The sequence below is a fragment of the Danio rerio genome, chromosome 6 (assembly GCF_052040795.2).
Source record: "Danio rerio strain M-AB ecotype USA chromosome 6, GRCz13ab, whole genome shotgun sequence".
In the NCBI taxonomy this organism is placed as follows: Eukaryota; Metazoa; Chordata; class Actinopteri; order Cypriniformes; family Danionidae; genus Danio; species Danio rerio.
The window spans coordinates 55,774,933-55,796,175 of NC_141026.1; the positions used below are offsets into that span (position 1 = coordinate 55,774,933).

A 21,243-nucleotide genomic window follows, 5' to 3' on the forward strand; every position below is an offset into this window, starting at 1 on the left:
AGACAGACAGACATATAGACAGACAGACAGACAGACAGACAGATAGATAGATAGATAGATAGATAGATAGATAGATAGATAGATAGATAGATAGATAGATAGATAGATAGATAGATAGATAGATAGATAGACAGACAGACAGACAGACAGACAGACAGATATATAGACAGACAGACAGACAGATAGATAGATAGATAGACAGACAGACAGACAGACAGACAGACAGACAGACAGATATATAGACAGACAGACAGACAGATAGACAGATAGATAGATGATAGATAGATGATAGATAGATAGATAGACAGACAGACAGACAGACAGACAGACAGACAGACAGATATATAGACAGACAGACAGACAGACAGACGATAGATAGATAGATAGATAGATAGATAGATAGATAGATAGATAGATAGATAGATAGATAGATAGATAGATAGATAGATAGATAGATAGATAGATAGATAGATAGATAGATAGATAGATACATACATACATACATACATACATACATACATACATACATACATACATACACCAAAATCATATTAAAAGTTTTAAATACACAAGCAAATTAAACTTAATATCCAAAAAAAAAGTATTCTATTGTGTGTTCAAACCACACTGTATTAGCAATGATTCACTAGGTTTACAGTAAATTTTGGAGAGCAGGGTTTTCTAGAGCGTTATGAAGTAGAAGTATGAAGCTTCCAGCACAATAAAAGCAGCCGATTGAACTTGACAAGTTCTCACAGGGACCAATTGACTGTCTGTCGCCTGGATCTCGCTCTGCAGGTCCCCGAGGGTCCATGTTTGTGACACCGCTCAAAGCCTCGACAAGAGTGAACTTTAGGTCATGATTCCCTTTCTTCATCACCACTGGCCGCCAGCGCTGGTCTGAACTCCTGACATGACACACAGTCAGGTGAACTGTACACATGACAAACTGTGCTGATGAATAATACACTGCACTATCTGCCTGTTATAGGACTAGGGCGGCACGATTTGCAGAAAAAATCTAATTGCGATTTATCTGATCAAAATTGTGATTTGGGAAATAAAATGTGATTTATTACTATTTTTAAGAAAAAAGTTACAAGTTTGATGTAGTGGTTTCAACAAAGGGTATATACAGAACTTCTTAATTTTAATTTAATACATTTTATTACCTTTTTTAACACCTTCAAAAAAAAAAAAATAATAATACCAGCATGACTTGCCACTGCAACTGTAGTGGCGAAATGAAATATCTTTCCAAATGAAATAAAATATTGCAGATAACTTAATCAAGATGTCACAATGGGCCTCTGTCCATAGTTTTTAATCAATGTCATATATGCCATCATTAGCTATGTTTCCATTGAAAAATTCAAATTAACTTTGAGCACAAAACTGTAATATCGCATAAAAGACATGCAAATAAATTTACATTACATTTAGTCATTTAGCAGACGCTTTTATCCAAAGTGACTTACAAATGAGGACAAGGAAGCAATTTACACAACTATAAGAGCAACAATGAATAAGTGCTGTAGGCAAGTTTCAGGTCTGTAAAGCCTAAGAAGGAAAGCATTAGTAATTCATTTATTTATTTTATTTTTTATTGAGTACAGTTAGTGGTATATCCAGAGAGGCAATTGCAGATTAGGAAGTGAAGTGGAGACTAAATAGTTGAGTTTTAAGTCGTTTCTTGAAGACAGCGAGTGACTCTGCCAATCTGATGCAGTTAGGGAGTTCATTCCACCAACTGGGCAGATTGAATGCAAGAGTTCGGGAAAGTGATTTCTTCCCTCTTTGAGATGGAACCACGAGGCGACGTTCATTCACAGAACACAAGTTTCTGGAGGGCACATAGATCTGCAGAAGTGAGAGCAGATAAGGAGGAGCAAAGCCAGAGGTCGCTTTGTAGGCAAACATCAGAGCTTTGAATTTGATGCGAGCAGCAACTGGCAGCCAGTGCAAACAGGTGAGTAGCGGAGTGACATGTGCTCTTTTAGGTTCATTAAAGACCACTCGTGCTGCTGCGTTCTGGAGCAGCTGAAGAGGCTTGATAGAGTTAGCTGGAAGCCCTGCTAGTAGAGAGTTGCAGTAATCCAGTCTGGAGAGAACAAGAGCTTGAACAAGGAGTTGAGCTGCATGTTCCGATAAGAAGGGTCGGATCTTTCTGATGTTATAGAGTGTGAATCTGCACGATCGAGCAGTTCTAGAAATGTGGTCAGAGAAGTTATTCAAGTCAAAGCAAACAAAATCGTCACTTCCTGACTATCTGGCGCTAAATATCAACAGTAAAAACAGAATTTGCTGCGGTAGGAGAAGCTGCATGAGTGTTTTCTTCTTTTAATAAATGACTTGCGCCTCAGAGGGCAATCCTGACACGCAATGAACGCGCTATGGCGTTTGAAGCAGTGAGATGCGGAGCACAGACACTCTTCATTCTAGAAGTCATTAATAATATAATAACACTAAGATTTTAACGATTAAGGCATTTTAGAATGACCAAAACAACATTTCAGAAGTTTTACAGTGTTCAGCCTGAGGGATTGTCCATTCACACAGGTTTTCATCATCACATAATCTCTTCTAACAAAATCACATGAAAAGTGTTTTCATCGTAGTTTATGTGCATGTAAAAGTCTAAATTATCATATGCATTTGTTTATATAAAAAAAACATGTCCTTTATCAAAGAAGGACCATACTGACTCTAAAGGCAGATACTGATAAGATCAGAGCCTGGTATGTGGACTTTGGGGGTTTTATGATGTGGTCACATGTTGATTGGTCAGTTTGAATGTCTCAGCATTTAGGCTTTAGTCACATGGTCAAGAAAGATACAAAATAGTTGTAAAACTCTGCTCCGTCTCTTTTCCTGGCCTGTCTTTTCCTGCTCTGCTTCGCTCCTCCTCTGGAGTCTTTCTTCTCTGCCACTACTGCAATCAGGCTAACTTCTGGGCCTGCCCTCTTTGTCTCTCCCTCCTTTTGTCTCTCCTTCTACCTCTGGTAACTGTAATTTTACATTTAAGCTGGGTACAATTTATATCATATGTTTTATCATTTCATATTTGATCATTTTAAACAGTTATTTTGTACTTAATTCAGTTGTAACCATAGAGAATTATTGTCATTAAATCGCCTCATTACCAAGTATTTGTGAATTACTTTTGATTTAACATCAACATTTACTTGTTCCATATTGCAATACAATACAATCACGTAATATCAACGCTCTCCCACATTTTTAGCTATTAATACTGCCCTTATTTCCGTTTTTGGTATGAAATTGCAGAAGAATGGTTCAACTAGAAATGTACAGTTTTTACCATTATACTGATAACTTTTTAGTTGCTCGGCAGAACTACAGTTCAAACCGCTGTGGTTAAAACCCATTCTTACACACATCTTATCGAATAAAAAGTTTATCTTACTCAGTGACACATATGTTATAGCAAAACTGATGTGCATCTTGGAGTTTAAATCAACAGTTTTTTTTATGTGCATATCCAAAATGCGAATAAAAATAGGTGGATAGAAACATAGCTAATGTCAATAGCCGCTCTACTAAGAACAGTTCAGAATGGTTACGGTTGTATCTGAGCCTGGAACAGCACAGCACATTTACAAACCTTTCTCGGCATGGTTAATACTCTGAATCAGAGTCTAACACTCATGTAATGTTCATTCATTAATTTTCTTTTCGGCTTTATTAATCAGGGGTCGCCACAGTGGAATGAACTGCCATCTTATCCAGCATGTTTTATGCAGTGTTTAGAATGCTTGATCAAACATAGTACAAACAGTAATATTGTGCAATATTATTCCAATTTCAAATAACTGTAGCCTCTTTGAATATATTTTTAAATATGATTTATTTCTGTGATGCAACCCAACACTGGGAAACACCCATACACACTCTTTCACACTCATAAACTACAGCTGATTTAGCTTATTCAATTCAACTGTATAGCATGTGATTGCACACGGAGGAAACCCATGCCAACACGGGGAAAACATGCAAACTCCACACAGAAATGCCAACTGACCCAGCTGGGGCTCGAACCAGTGAACTTCGATCGTGCTACCGACTGCCCACCGTGAGCGATCATGCTACCCACTGCCCACCGTGACGCCCCGCATTTAATGTTATTCCTCAATCAATGTAATCATTATTAATAATTATTATTATTAGTAATGTAAATGTTTAATTTAACAAAAAATATTATCAATACATTATCATCATTGTTGCTTAGAATGCTTGATCAAACATAGTATAAACAGAAATATTATGCAATATTATTACAATTTCAAATAACTGTTGCCTCTTTGAGAGCGAGGCAGTGGCACAGTAGGTAGTGCTGTCGCCTCACAGCAAGAAGGTCGCTGGTTCGAACCTCGGCTAAGTTGGCGTTTCTGTGTGGAGTTTGCATGTTCTCCCTGCCTTCGCGTGGGTTTCCTCCGGGTGCTCGGGTTACCCCCACAGTCCAAAGACATGCGGTACAGGTGAATTTGGTAGGCTAAATTGTCCATAGTGTGTGTGAATGTGTGTGTGGATGTTTCCCAGAGATGGGTTGCGGCTAGAAGGGCATCCGCTGCGTAAAAACTTGCTGGATAAGTTGGCGGTTCATTCCGCTGTGGCGACCCCGGATTAATAAAGGGACTAAGCCGACAAGAAAATGAATGAATGAATGTTGCCTCTTTGAATATATTTTTAAATATTATTTATTTCTGTGATGCAAATCTAGAGTTTGGAGTAATGACGTTGGAAATTCAGTGTCACTTGACCCTTCACAAATATTTCTAATATAATGTGCTGCTGCTAAAGAAACAGTTTTAATATTATTGCTGAGTATTGTCATGCTATTTCCAGGTTGTTTTCTGTGAACCTTTGTACACCACCATTAAATGTTTGTCTGTAATATTAAAAAATAAATAAATAAATAAATAAATATATTTTTATACAGTTGATATACTTTTAACTGATTTAAAACGAAGGAAAGCCATCTCTCATTTTGCAATCCTCATGCATATTTTCCCTATTTAAAAATCTGAACTGTTTATTTTATAAACTGTGATGTTTGCTATCGTAATTAACCAAAGTAATATAAAGTGTTACCCGTCCCTGTTAATGTGCCCCTAAAGATTCCCAAAAGCGCCGTGTTGCCCTGCTGAGTTTTCCCTGCCTGATGAGGCCGATCAAAAACCGTCCTCTCATTAGTGAAACAGCAGGAGTAATTAATTGCGTGTTTATTTTTAGGGGCGGCAGGGAGAGCATGCGACTAAATTTAGCACATACGCAAATCCGAGGGGTGGCCAATTAAATGTAGGCAGAGGCGAAAACACCAGGGTCCACACAGTCCAAAAAAAAACACACAGTGAAGTGGCGGGAGTTGTTATAAAACACACACTCAGCTTTGCATTTCTGTTTTCACCATACCAGTCAACACTAGGATGTAAAGATATGTTTAGAGCAGCAAATTAATATCTCATTTAGATTTTGTTTTGTTTGTTTTAACATTAAATGACAAAACTGTCACAATAAGAATGATCAGGGGTGTTTCCCAAACAACAACATAACTCGCGGCTGAACTATCATAGTACTATGCATCGTTTGGAAAAAGAACGATGTAGAGACGAATGTTTCCCAAAACCCATAGTTTCTCTGTCGCAGATCCATCACTTGAACCACGATAGTTATAGTGTAAAACACCCATAATGATGCTCTAAACTGGGTGGAGTAACTACTTCTTTAGAGAAGAACCCCATCATTTCATTCATTCATTCATTTTCTTGTTGGCTTAGTCCCTTTATTAATCTGGGGTCGCCACAGCGGAATGAACCGCCAACTTATCCAGCTAGTTTTTTTACATAGTGGGAAACATCCACACACACTCATACACTACGGACTATTTAGCCTACCCAATTCACCTGTACCGCATGTCTTTGGACTGTGGGGGAAACCGGAGCACCGGGAGGAAACCCACACGGATGCAGAGAGAACATGCAAACTCCACACAGAAACGTTAACTGAGTCGAGGTTCGAACCAGCTACCCAGCGACCTTCTTGCTGTGAGGCGACAGCACTATCTACAGCGCCACTGCATCGCCAACCCCATCATTTCTTTGTGCATATGATGTTGTTTTACATGCATTTTAACAAAAATTCAATATTAGATTTGGTAAAAACATGCACTCGCTTTCCAAATTAACTCCAATGTGTAAATGGCACATGGGGCCTATGTTTGCTCTACTAATTTTATTGAGAAGTTGAACATTACATATTCTATAACTAATTAATGAGGCTATTTATTATAAAAAATAAAATTGAACAAAAAATACTAACAATAAAATTTATAATATTAAAGATGATGATGATTATGATTATTATTATTATTATTAAGTACGATATTGTTTATTTGTTTTTTTGGAAAGGTCTACTTTTACAATTTGACACTCGTAAACCACAGCAGAACGTTCTAACCAGCAGGCCCATGTCATGTACAGTACAGATACTCAATACATAACCTACTATAAATTAAAATAATTAATGTATGCTTTTTGTTTTCACATGCTTTGGAGACATAACATAAATTCTGCTTTTAAATAACAATAGGTCACCTTTAGCTTTCGCCATGAGGCTGTGTTCAAAATGACATCAATGTTTTCAAAGTGCACTGCGAAGGGAGCATAATTGTAAACATGAAGATCGCTAAAACTGAACTGTAAAAGTACTTTGACAGCAAATTACACCTAGGAGAGATGACCTTAATGCTTTTTTATTTTTGATAATATTAACTTTCAATGTTAGAAAGTTCTAAATGAATAGAGCATAGGGGGGATAAGTGGGAATAGAACACAGCCAGGAAATATGTTTCTAACTACAGCTCCAGAGGTGTAGTTGCGAGTGCTCAAGCTTGCGACACAGTTTGAGAATGTTCGTTGGTGCGACGGATTTGGGAAACGGCAAACCAACAAACTATATTTGTAACAACGGAACTTGCAACCTTAGTTGGCTAACGATGGTTTTAGGAAACGAACCTTAGATCTATAATGAAAGCATTCGATTGTTTTCAGAACAGTTTATGCTTCTTTGAACCCTATAGCGGTTCATTTGTGGTGAGAATACGATCCGAACTAGAACAGACCCAACCACAAAAAGTACTTTAACGTCAGTTTTTGCACATTTGCACCAGACACTTTCTTACAATCACCCCAAAACGTACATTTATTAACCAGATCTCTTGCAAGTACATCACATTTGAGATCAGCTCTGTGTTGATGTTACTGCCACCTGTCATAAAAATTTTAAACTTACGTGAAAATATTTAAACTAGATGATATAGCGTGATAGAAAGAAAAAAATGGAAGAATCCCAGAAAAAACAGGAGTGTTGACATGTATGGCTTCCACGTGTCATATTGGATTTTGTGGTTTGTTTATGAGAGAAAGACAGTCTGATTCACTCGGTCACATGCTACATCTGCGCAACGTCCAACCAATACGATCCACTTCATCATAATCAGAGTCAGTCATATGCAATCTACATCATATGCATGCACACATGTGCACAAACACACACACACACTCACCAGTATGGTGCTTACTGGTCTATAAGATGTTGTTTTTGCATTAGTTTATATACAGCACCCAGCATCAATAAACACGCCATGACAGACTCCTCCGAAAAACATCCTTTATACTCTCTTTTATACTTTCTATGAGATGCTTTGCAATGAGATGTTTGTGCAAATCCATTTTTTTTTTGGTTTTACATTAGATTAAACAGCACTAAATATACACTGAGCTATTTCAGCCCAAACTTGAGTAAAATGTGGACAAACCTAAAAATGGTTTAAATTTGGGCTATAATTTTCGGCTCAGTCCTTTTATTAATCTGTGGTTGCCACAGCGGAATGAATCGCCAACTTATCCAGCATATGTTCTATACAGCGCTGCCCTTCCAGCTGCAAGCCATCACCTGGAAACACCCATACACACTCATTCACACACATACACTGCGGACAATTTAGCCTACCCAATCCTACTATACACAGTGCTTAATTTGTGAATTGCGAGGTCCCACAAACAGATCGGTGTAACGAATACGGCATGTTACGGGTGGATCTAGAGGTGGAGAGCTGGGAAGGGCGGTGTTTGGCACGGACGAAAGTGAAGAGCGAGGTGTGGGGGGCAGGGTTTTGATGATATAGCAGGGCGTTGGATGGCGTTGGATGGCGGAGGGGTGTCCGGGACAAAAGTGAAGAGTAGGGGAATTTCTCACGGATGAAAGTAAAGAGGGTTGGGGAGTCACGGAAGAAAGTGAAAGTGATCAGCGGACTACGGAGGAGGGCAGTTGAGGAGAGGGGATCAGTAAAATGAGGTGCCGAATCAGATTTCAGAGGTGCCGAATCCGGAGTGTTCCGGCACAAATTAAGCCCTGCCTATACCACGTCTTTGGACTTGTGGGGAAAACTGGAGCACTCGGAGGAAACCCATGGGGAGAACATGGTAACTCCACACAGAAATGCCAACTAACTAAGCCGGGACTCGAACCTGTGATCTTCTTGCTGTGAGGAGATTGTGCTACCCACTGCGCCACCGTGCTGCCAGCTATAATATTAATAAATTATATTGAAAAAAAATTAACCCAGCTGTGTGATTTGTCCATATTTTACCAAGATATGGGTTGAAATAACCCATTTTTTTCCAAAGCATACCAATAATAAGACTGATGATACATTTAATGATACATTAATCAAAATATAAAAATAAGATTGTAATGCAAAATTGAGTACACCCCAATAAATGTCAGAAAAATATATATACATAAAAAGGAAAAAAATTAAGTATACAAATCAAAATCTTCCTTTTTTTTTACATTTTTAATGCAACAACTTGTTTGATGTTAAACAGTGTTTTATTTACCAATTTTAATGAATACAGCTGCTTAATAAAATTGTTTTGTAAAAATGCATATGTACACTACTTAACAAAAGTCTTGTCGTCAATCCCAGTTGTAAGAGCAACAAATAATAACTTGACTTCTAGTTGATCATTTAGAAAGTGACAGAAGGTTGATTTTTCAGATGAATCATCTGTTGAGCTGCATCCCAATCATCCCAAATACTGCAGAAGACCTACTGAAACCAGCATGGAGCCAAGATTCTCTTAGGAGTCAGTCAAGTTTGGTGAAGGAAAAATCATGGTTTGGAGTTGTATTTATTATGGGGGCGTGTGAGAGATCTGCAGAGTGGATGGCAACATCAACAGCCTGAGGTATCAAGACATTTGTGCTGCCCATTACATAACAAACCACAGGAGAGGGCAAATTCTTCAGCAGGATAGCGCTCCTTCTCATACTTCAGCCTCCACATCAAAGTTTCTGAAAGCAAAGAAGGTCAAGGTGCTCCAGGATTGGCCAGCCCAGTCACCAGACATAAACATTATTGAGCAAGTCTTGGGTAGGATGAAGTAAAGGGCATTGAAGATGAATCCAAAGAGTCTTGATGAACTCTGGGAGTCCTGCAAGAACGCTTTCTTTGCCATTCCAGATGACTTTATGAAGTAATTTCAGAGATGTGTGGATGCAGTCCTTCAAGCTCATGGGAGTCGTAAACAATATTCATTCTGTCTCCACTGCAGCATGACTATATATTCTATACTGGACATTATTTCTGTTAAGCGACAAGATTTTTGTCTAAGCAAAGTCAGACCCTACTGTCGTAATTAAATAGTTAAAAAAATCAAGGCATGATCATATTTTATTTTGGTAAAATAAGCGTTTTATAAAAGCCACTTCTGATACCAAATGATCAACTAGAAGTCAAGTTATTATTTATTGTTCCTAAAACTGGGATGGGTGACAAGTTACAATATACACAATATTTTGTATTTTATATATTTATATATATTATTTTCAAAGGGGGTGTACTACACTGTAAAAAAATAAATCCATAAAATTTACGGTAAAAAAAACGGCAGCTGTGGTTGCCAGTACTTTACCGTTAAAAACACGGTACAAACCGTAAAAGTAATTTTTCATTTTTACGTAAATTACCGTATTTTATTAATTTATAGAGGTAATATTTCTGTATTTTGAATTATCAACATCTACACATCTTTTGTTACACAGCTAGACACGTTAGCACACCCACATGCAGGAGGTGAAGAGGAAGTTACATAATGAGCCAATGCTCATCACAATCAACTTTTCCCACAAGCAGAAAAGAGTATCAGTATTTAGAAGGTGCTCAGTGTCATTCACACAGCTACTAAACAGTATCGTAACACGCATAAAATTAAAGTCATGAAATAAACATTGTTTATCAACATTAGATGTAACATAAATCTCTAATGTACATAACTGATGGGGAAACAACTAAAAAGATCCATATTAATGTCAACCAAATGCATAAAAACTTATGTGCCATGCAGGGAATTCTGGGAAAGTCAATTTACGGTTAATCGCCGTATATATTAAGGACACATACAGTACCGTTAACCAGGTTACGGATTTGTACTGTAGCATTTTTACAGTTTTTTACCGTTGAAATCACGGCATTTTTACAGTGTAGAGCTGCACAATTAATCATAAAAAGATCCCGATCTCAATTTGACCCCCTAGATGATCTTAATCCAGCATTTCTATGATTCTGTCAATCCTATTTTCAAGTTCAGGAGAGAAGCAATGGTGGCCGCACAAGTTTTCACATTGTTTTACATACAGTGTTCAGCATCGTGGACACCTCCAAATGGTGTTTAAAGAGTCATGTTTCATTTCTAAGATATAATTGACCTCAAAAATGTCATTTCTGTCTTAATGTAATGTATTTACGACCGCAAAATCATGCGTGACCTGAGCTGACCGTCAGCTGTTACCACAGAGAGGGCAGGCGGGCGCGCGCCTCTGAATGAAATCTGCTTTAGTGAACAGAACCTGCATAGGCTGTGAATTACAGGTAATAAAGTTGTAAATAACATTCAGTTTGTGGCACAGAGTGATCGTTTGGGAGCAGCGCGGGAAGTGAACCATTCTTAGTCTTAGCAGTGAAAATGAATCCCAAAACGCACACAGGTTGCTAGATGTAGCTGACTAATTCCAGCCCAAAAAGTATCCAAAACCCGCCGAAATCCAAAAATACCCACCCAGTCCTCTGTATTCACGAAAATCACGTCAGTGACAGATTTTAAGCAAAAAATGACAGATTGTAAGCATGTCTCAAACACAATAATTCAACATCAGAATTATCATCAGCATTAATGACCAGGACAAATCTAAAGTCTGTTCAAGTCCACCACTAAAAGTCTATACAAAATTTAGCATTTTAACCAACAGTACAGCTACACAAAGCTTATTGCTGTTTTACCACATGTTTGAGAATAACAATAATAACAGCCCACTCATATTACCCTTTATATTACATCTACAGAATCGTAAGAAAATCGTGATATTATTTTAGGCAAAAAAAAAATCACGATTCTCATTTTAGCCAGAATCGTGCAGCTCTAGGGTGTACTCATCTATAATGAACACTGTATTTGCCCATAAGAAAATGATGACTGAACATGGCTTTAAGTGACAGTGTAAGTGATGCAATGTGTTCAGAGTTTGATTGGCAGCTTCTGTTCTGCAGTATCAGCTGGTTTGGGAAGAGAGAGAGAGAGCAATACTGTTGGTTTACATGACAGCTTTCTTTGACATCTGTCACTCACAGGCACAGCGGTCACAGTTATAAAGTTTTAAAAGCTTCTAAAAATATGTGACAGGTCCCAAACAAACAAACAAAGAAACCCTCCTAGAAGATCAAAATTCCTCCATAGAATCACAACATCCGAACTACATCAGCCCTACATGAGGAATTCGTCTGAGGTCATTACAACAGTACTAAATGTATCTGTTAAATGGACAGAGGCATGTTTCAGGATAAGAACGACACAAATGAACATCAGCCCTCTTGAGTAAAACAAGCCAGACTAAACAAGAAGCTGCAAAGAATGAGAGCAGGGAGGATCTCTTTCATGAAGCAACTGCAATTTATGCAAGAACGCTTTGACAAGCAGTTATACAATTACACCGAAATTTAACATGTACACATTTTAAATGTGCCAAATAAAAAAAAAATGCTGAAATATACAGTGTATATTTACCCAACGTAATTCTGTAGATAATTCAATGTGATTATATACGAATGATTTTACTACAAAAGAGGCAAATTAAGCCAATTCAAAGCAATTTACAATTTACAAACTTATATAACATACACTACCTTTCAAAAGTTTGGGGTCAGTGGATTTTTAGATGTTGTAAAATAAGCTTCCCCAGCTCATCAAGGCTGCATTTATTGAATCAAAAATAAAGGAGAAATTGTAAAATGCACTATAAAATAACTGTTTAAAAGCAGTTTATAATTGAATTGAATCATTGATTCCAGTGATATTAAAAATAAATTTTCAGCTTCATTTCTCCAGTCTTTAGAGTCACATGATCCTTCAGAAATCACTCTAATATTAATTGTTGTTATTATTATTATTATTATTATTATTATTATTATTATTATTATTATTATTATTATGGTAACAGTAAAAAAGCATTAATGACTGGTGTAATCATTTCATTTAAAACTACATACAATAAGTATAAATAATAAGTAAATAAATAAATATTCTAAGGACTAGGCAAAAAGCCAATAGCAATCTCCCTAGAAAGCGGAGTATGTCCACATACAATAAGTAAATAAATAAATATTTAATGAATAAGTATTTAACTTTTTTTTTTTTTTTTTTTTTTTTTTACATGAAATGAATGCCACCAGAATCATCATTTAAAAAGAACATGAAAAAAACTGACCCCAAACTTTTGAAAACTAATAAAAAACATCATTATTGTATTTCAGGCAAACTATTTTACATCAACTATAAATTGGGACACACTAATCATCTGATATGATATATAGGACATGAGAGTATGTGAACTGGGGCGGAGGGTTCTCATTAGTGGTGACCTAAAGACGCAGGTGTGAATAAACAGGTCAGAGTAGGAATGGACCAGTTTTTCTGATAAAAATGGCAAAATAAAAGTTGTAAGTCTATCCAATTGTAAAAATGCATTTCAATACTAAATCAAGTCACCTAAAGGACCTTTTTTTTTGTTTCTTTTATTTTTTGACTGTATGTTTAAATAGTCAAAAAGCTTATGATTTTTACAACCTAGCACAACTCACTGCACACAAAGTCCAAAATTTTCATCTGCAATATTTGCAAAAAAATGTCGTCATGTTGTGCCAATCACATATACTCACTGGCTCCAAAACGTTCTGGCATCACAGAAAAAATCTGTATCGGATTTTATTATTTCCATTATCGCATTCGCAGTAAGCATTTTAAAAATGGTTTTGACATTTCAGAGCCATCGTACAAGGCAAAAGTCAAAATCTAGAATGGTGTCTGACAACTTAATTCACTGTGTCTTACAACACAGAGCACATTTTTGACAATCTGTGAAATATAAAGAGAACATAAAGCAAATGGTTGAGAATGAGGAACACCATTGTAGCCTAATCTATCCTGGTCTCAATCAATACCTTCCACACAGACACAAGTTTGTTGCATTTATGTGAGCTTGTGTGTCCATGCCCAAACTTTCAATATCCGTTCAGGATTAATTTGTTAATGGAAATTGGTGTTGCTGCAGCACTATGTTGTTTCAGTATTTCAAGTGGCGTATATTTTTGCCAAATGAATTGGATTTGCGTATTTATGAATTGTGTTTTGAACTTACAAATTATATTTGTATGTTTATAAATTGTTTTTTAAACTTACAAATTATATTTGTATATTTTTGAATTGTGTTTTGAACTTACGAATTGGATTTGTGTATTTATGAATTGCGTTTTGAACTTACGAATTATCTTTGTATGTTTATAAATTGTGTTTTGAAATTACAAAATATATTTGTATATTTATGAATCATGTTTTGAACTCACAAATTGGATTTGTGTATTTATGAATCGTGTTTTGAACTCACAAATTGTATTTGCGTATTTTTGATTCATGTTTTGAACTTACGAATTGTATTTAACTATTTATGAATCATATTTTGAACTTACGAATTGGATTTGTGAACTTATGAATCGTGTTTTGAACTTCCGAACTGTATTTGCCTATTTATGAATCATGTTTTGAACTTACAAATTGAATTTGCATATTTATGAATCATGTTTTGAACTCACAAATTGTATTTGCGTATTTGTGATTCATGTTTTGAACTTACGAATTGGATTTGCGTATTTATGAATCGTGTTTTGAACTTCCGAATTGTATTTAACTATTTATGAATCGTATTTTGAACTTACGAATTGGATTTGTGTACTTATGAATCGTGTTTTGAACTTCCGAACTGTATTTGCCTACTTATGAATCGTATTTAGAACTTACAAATTGGATTTGCGTATTTATGAATTGTGTTTTGAACTTACAAATTATATTTGTATATTTATGATTTGTGTTTTTAACTTACGAATTGGATTTGCATATTTATGAATCATGATTTAAACTTTCGAATAGGATTTGCGTATTTATGAATCATGTTTTGAACTTACAAATTGGATTTGCGTATTTATGAATCATATTTTGAACTTCCGAATTGGATTTGCGTATTTATGAATCGTGCTTTGAACTTCCGAATTGTATTTGCCTACTTATGAATCGTGTTTTGAACTTCTGAATTGTATTTAACTATTTATGAATTGTATTTTGAACTTACGAATTGGAATTGTGTACCTATAAATCGTGTTTTGAACTTCCGAATTGTATTTGCCTATTTATGAATCGTGTTTTGAACTTACGAATTGGAATTGTGTACCTATGAATTGTGTTTTGAACTTACGAAATGGATTTGCGTATATATGAATTGAGTTTTGAACTTAATTTTTGAATTGTATTTTTGAATCTCGATTATCACGCTTTGGAAAATTAGAATTGTGTTGTGGATGTTTGAAGTGTATTTTGTAAATGTAGTATTTTTGAGACTGATCTAGCTCCATAATTTATTGACATTCACACACCAAATCAATTGTGCGCGAACAGCCATAAATCACAACACAAGGTTTATTATGAGCTTCCATTAAACAATGTCAAAACTCATCCCCTCCAACTCTTTATCATGAGATTACAAGACGTCTCCTCATTCCTCTCTTGCTTTACCTTGTTCTACATCCTCCGTCCCACTTCACTCGCTTTCCTCTCAATTTCTCCCGTCTGCAGCTCATTTTAAAATCAATGATTTCAGAACTTCATTTCCTCGCATTTCCTGACGCCTAAAGGGCCGTTCTCATTCTGGGCCCATTTTCTCTCTCTCTCTGTCTCTCTCTCTCTCTCGCTCACTCTGTGCCTCTCAGTTGTCTGGGAGTCTGCTGGGCTTTGGGTGATGGTTTGGTCTGGTCGCCAACATATTTCTGGCCCCGATAGCAGCAAGCCCTATCTTTAGCCGTTCAGCGAAGAAAACAGCTTCGGAAGCACTCGGAGCACTGCCGCTTTGTGGCGAAGCAACTCAATTCCAGAGCACTGAAACATCGGCTCTGTTCCAAAACCCTAGTGAGCTGCCTAGCAAGACCGCACCGCGCTACAGCCTTCAGTAAGCAGCAAAATTACATTGCTTTAGCAGATGTCTCATTTTGGCACGAATCAGCATCTCTCACATCGTGTGCATAAAAGAAAATTGGAATGCGTTCTAATTTATCCAAAATGGTGAATGGTTTGAGGGAAATATTGCTTGATTTTGTAATTCTAACTGAATTCTAATTCACTAAATTGCCACATTGTCAACATTCAATTGCCTTTATCCGTAGAGCATTGCAATGGGATGTTACTATTGGAGAACTAGTTGATTGTGTAAGTAAATTCTTTGCATTTCTAAGGTAATTGTTACGTAATGTTATGTATGTTATGTAACAAATTAGCTCAGTGGTTAAGAATAGTTATTATCAGCTGAGGATCATCTCCAGACTCAAATCCATTTTTTTCTTTTCAAGATCTGGAAAAGGTCATACATGCTTTTATCACGTCCCGCCTAGACTATTGCAATTCTTTGTGTGTTGGTCTCCCTCAATCCTCATAGGCACGGTTGCAGTAGTTTCAAAATGCGGCAGCTAGACTTTTAACAGGCACCAAAAAACATGCTCATATCTCACCAGTTTTAGCATCCCTTCATTGGCTTCCTGTTAATTTTAGAATTCAGTTCAAGATTTTACTTATTGTTTTTAAAGCACTGAATGGGCAAGCACATTTTTATATATCACAATTTATTAACTTACAGTCAACTCATCGGCCTCTTAGGTCCTCGAATCAAATTTTACTACAAATTCCTCGCTCACGACTTAAATTGAAAGGAGATAGAGCCTTTGCAGTCGCTGCTCCTCGTTTGTGGAACCAGCTGCCACCGGATATTACGAGTGCTTCTTCTCTCTCTATTTTTAAGTCTAGACTTAAGACACATTTTTATTCTATTGTATTCCGAGGCTTTTAAACTTTATTGTGGTTGTTGCTGTAATACTTTTATTCCTATTATTACTTTTATTGTTATTTTTACTCTTTTAAAGTGTGTGCTATGGTTTTGTTCAGGAGTCCGTTCTTCGTATGTGGATTACTCAGTTAGCTGGATTTGGATATTGACGATTTGACACGATCAAGGATCGTTTCGTTCTTCAAAGCTGATCCGAGAGTTGTTGTCATAGCAACAGTTCTGCTAGGTCAAACCTGATCGGGAGCAGATTCAATTCATATAAACAGGATTAGATCGGCTCAGTTCAAGCAAAGATAATAGAGAAAGTATGTTCTGAATTCTGATATTTTCTTACAGTAGTAGTTATATACACTTGGGAGAATTTTACCTATTTTTTAACTATATATATAAAGTTATAGTCATTAATAAAATAAAGTTATACATATTTATAAAACGTATGCAATCTGCACCCTCGAAATGAAAGTACAAAGACTGCCACCTGGTGGTGCAAAGAGAAAACTTATTGATATGAACTTTTTAGATCGCTTTAGTACACATTGTGTATAATAGAAATGCACAATATGTGACTTTTTTATAGCAATAATACATTTATGCAGTCATAAACATGTTTTGATAGTTAATATGCCAGTGATTTAATGCTTCAAAAAAGTTGCAGACGCCTTAACAAATATGAAAATGCTTTTGCAAACAACCAGTTATTCTTTACACCGATTAAAAAACGGCTACTATAATAAAAAAAATCTTTTCTAAATGTAGAACTAAATACATTGATTTGCATTGAAATACATGATGAATACTCTTGACACATGAAAGTGTAAAGCCTGCAGTTCACAACAAATGTGGAAGGTTATTGCGTGTCATATTTAACAAGCCGTTTACTGCTAATTTGATGTAATTTTGCTGACATGGATAATTGATTAATAATCAGATGATGTCATTACGCTGCTGTGCCGTCAGCCAATCGTTGCATTGCTGATCATGATTTCGAGGATCGATAGATCTGTCCTTCACAACACACGCAGCGATCTCAGATCAGTTCATCCAGATATTCTAATCTGATTCGCGAACTTGTCTCAAGAACCCAATTAGCGAGAGATCAGTTTTCAAGATTAAAAGATCCAGGATCTGTCAAATCATCTTAGATCATTTAAGCGAGGTACGAAGAACGGACCCCAGCACTTTGGTCAGTGCCAAACTGAAGTAAATGTGCTTTAAAAATAAACTTTACTTACTTACTTACTATGTAAAAGGTCAAACCCATGACCTTGACCCTTACTCTTTCTTCCATCAACTTTTAACCTTGAAAAGTTTGAAAAAGTGACCTTTATTATTATTTTTAATAGTTGAAAGTGATATATTGTCTGGGTTGGGGTTGTACATTTTCTCTTATTTTACAGGCTTATTTCTACACTGTAAAACCCCAAAAGTTAAGGTAACTCAAACCGATTGCATCAAACCATTTAAGATAAAAAAATAATAATCATAATGAGTACTGTAAACTTAATCCATTTGAGTAAATGAAGCAATTTGAGCACAGTAAAACCCAATAAATGAAGAGAACTCAAACCAACTGACTACTGTAAAACTTAAGTTAAGGCAACTCAAACCGTTTGAGGAAACCGATTGCTACAAACCATGAGTTAAACTAATCTATATGAGAACTGTGAACTTACTCTATTTAAGTTGAAGTAATGAAGTATTTAATTAACTCATTACCTTCAACAATGAGTTCAAAACTCTTTTCAAATGAGTAGAATTAACTTTCAGTGCATTTCGAGTCAACTACACTCATTTCATTTGCTAAAGTTGACTGTTGGGTTTTACAGTGAGTATATATATTATTTATTATACATTATATTACTTTAAAAACTACTAAAATGTCAATAAAAGTCACTCTGATAAACTGTAGAGTTGAATTTCAACATCAAAAGTCAACAAGGCAACATCCAATAACGCAACCATACATGATCAGTAAACACAGAAACTGTTAATCAACAGATATTTTTTACAGTGCACGGTATCGAAAATTGTATCGAATATCTGTATTTTTCAAGGTATTGTATCAAAGTAGTAAGCTCCAGTTTTGTGACAACACTACTAGGTAGTATACAGAGGTAGCACACTAGAGTTAGCATTTTGAGTCTCATGTGTGCATCCGCTGCATGACTCACATTCGAGAATCTCTAATCTCGCTGAACACCAATTTATGATAAGAAATTCCGAGTGTCTCCCAGTGCAAGACCCCAGGCAGTGTTCATATGCTACTTTTAGTCAAAAGTACTTCACTTACCAAACACATGACTCACTTCTGACGCTTAATAAACACTCATTTTTCAGCTGTAATTGTCACAATGTGCCTCCGCATTCCACACACTTCAATCAGCCTCTAAATGACTCGAACAGACACCACAAAAACGCACATGTCCAAAAGAAAAAAGGCATGGCGTTCCTGTATAAATGTGTAAATGAGACGCTCCGCTCATCCCTGAAAACACTGTGCGCGTCTTATGTGTCGGGAGTCCTGTGGATTTGAAGAGGGAGCAGATTGGTGGAAGACAAACTCATTACCTGCTTAGTTAAGCAGGCTAATAGAGAACAGTGGGCATTGATAATATATTTTTTTAAGAAATCCAATTTTTTTCTGATTAAACGAGACAGCAGATCGATTCCCCTTTTTAATGTAACAGATACGAGTTTTACACCGCGATTAGCACCAGCTCGGGCATCCCGCAGCGAAGAGCGAATGTTAGCGCTTGCTTACCTCCAGAGCCTTGCGCTTTCTGTTGAGCAGTTTGGCGATGTCTCCTGCCACCTTCTCCACCAGCTGCTTGGGTGTATTTCGCACAACATCGAACTGGTTCCGCTTATCATTATAAATCTGCAAGAAAGCAAAGATCCAGAGTCAGGCACGCTGTGATTTCTATTACATCAACCAATGACAGAATTTTTTTGCTCTTAGAATTGCTACAGTTGAAGTCAGAATTATTAGCCCTCCTGAATTATTAGCCCTCCTGAATTATTAGCCCTCCTGCATATGGTTTATCCCAATTTCTGTGTAACTGAAAGATTTTGTCAACACATTTCTAAACAATAAATGTAATAACTCATTTCTAACAACTGATTTTATTTATCTTTGCCATGATGACGGCTCGTAAAACATTACTAAATACTAGTATTCAGCTTAAAGTGCAATTTTAAGACTTATATGTTAATTAGGTTGATAAGGCAAGTTAGGGTAATTTAGCAAGCCATTATATACCAGTGGTTTCATCTATATCTAAAAAATTATATCTATTTCTAATTTTTTTTAACATTGATGATCATATAGGGCCGAAGCAGTGGCGCAGTAGGTAGTCCTGTTGCCTCACAGCAAGAAGGTCGCTGGGTTGCTGGTTCGAGCCTCGGCTCAGTTGGCGTTTCTGTGTGGAGTTTGCATGTTCTCCCTGCGTTCGTGTGGGTTTCCTCTGGGTGCTCCGGTTTCCCCCACAGTCCAAAGACATGCGGTACAGGTGAATTGGGTAGGCTAAATTGTCTGTAGTGTATGAGTGTGTGTGGATGTTTCCCAGAGATGGGTTGCGGCTGGAAGAGCATCCGCTGCGTAAAAACTTGCTGGATAAGTTGGCGGTTCATTCCGCTGTGGCGACCCCGGATTAATGGAAGGGCATTAATACGCAGGATGCTTGGAAGGGCATCCGCTGCGTAAAAACTTGCTGGATAAGTTGGCGGATCATTCCGCTGTGGCGACCCCGGATTAATAAAGGGACTAAGCCCACAAGAAAATGAATGAATGAATGAATGAATGATGATCATATATTGATGATTGCCAATTATATATTGATATTAAAAAATTATTAAGGTTTTGCTGAAGTAAATATCAAATGCGTTATATTCATTGGGCTATTACAGCCATGTGTGATCTACTGGTTGTTTAAGAGTTAAGGGGCTGTAGAGAAATTCTTATCTAACACATTGTAACATCGTCTTAAAAAAATGGCTTTAAGCTCATCCTTGGGATCCTCACAGAGGATGCCTGTGTGTAAACTGATCATTCTCCGGAGAATTAAAGCAATCGAGAGACTAACGTTGTTTGCTTTTATTCTATTTCATTCATCACATTAAAACGTATTCCTTGTGAACAGGAAGAAAATTATTTGCCATTACAGGGCTGATAATATTGACTTTAAAATGGTTTTAAGAAAATTAAAAAACTGCTTACTATTTACAAACTATTCAGGGGTGTTTACATGTAGTTACACCAGTATAACACAAGTAAATCATATGTACCCATGTGTACATACACTATAGTTACATACTACTTACCATGTAAGTTCACAGGTATAAGCGACAATGTAAAGCGGGACCTTTTTTTATTGTGGGTGTAGTTCTGATTGGGCAGAATGAAAGTGGGCTCTCTCTATTGGCTAGTAAGACTGTCACAAGCAGACAGCAGTCACACTTTTGCTCTGGGTGGGGAAAATGAAATAATACATATATATTTCATATTGCAACCTCTTGCGATTAACTAATCGCAACGTTTCAAATTGCAATCACGATTCGATTTCGATTAACTGCACAGCCCTACTCCAAGTAACTCATTAGTTGTGATATTTCTTCAAATATTAAACTACACTTAAAACGACTAGGCTTTTAAAAATGTAAAATATGACAATTTAGTGTGATTACTTTATGTATTTTAATAATAACAGGTCTGAATAAGTGAATTGTTTA

The 21,243-nt window shown here is 36.5% G+C and overlaps 1 protein-coding gene across 5 annotated transcripts in view; it reads right to left on the reverse strand.

Annotated features, from left to right (window-relative positions):
- Positions 1 to 21,243, reverse strand: part of cacna2d2a (calcium voltage-gated channel auxiliary subunit alpha2delta 2a) — a 453,173-nt gene that overhangs the window by 317,948 nt on the left and 113,982 nt on the right. For all 5 annotated transcript variants that reach the window (XR_015492768.1, XR_015492769.1, XM_087255552.1 and 2 more), the window contains 1 exon segment: positions 19,277 to 19,393. Coding sequence is in view for 3 of the 5 variants with exons in the window: in XM_087255552.1 (XP_087111678.1) it covers positions 19,277 to 19,393 (117 nt within the window). In the remaining 2 variants the exon portion in view is untranslated.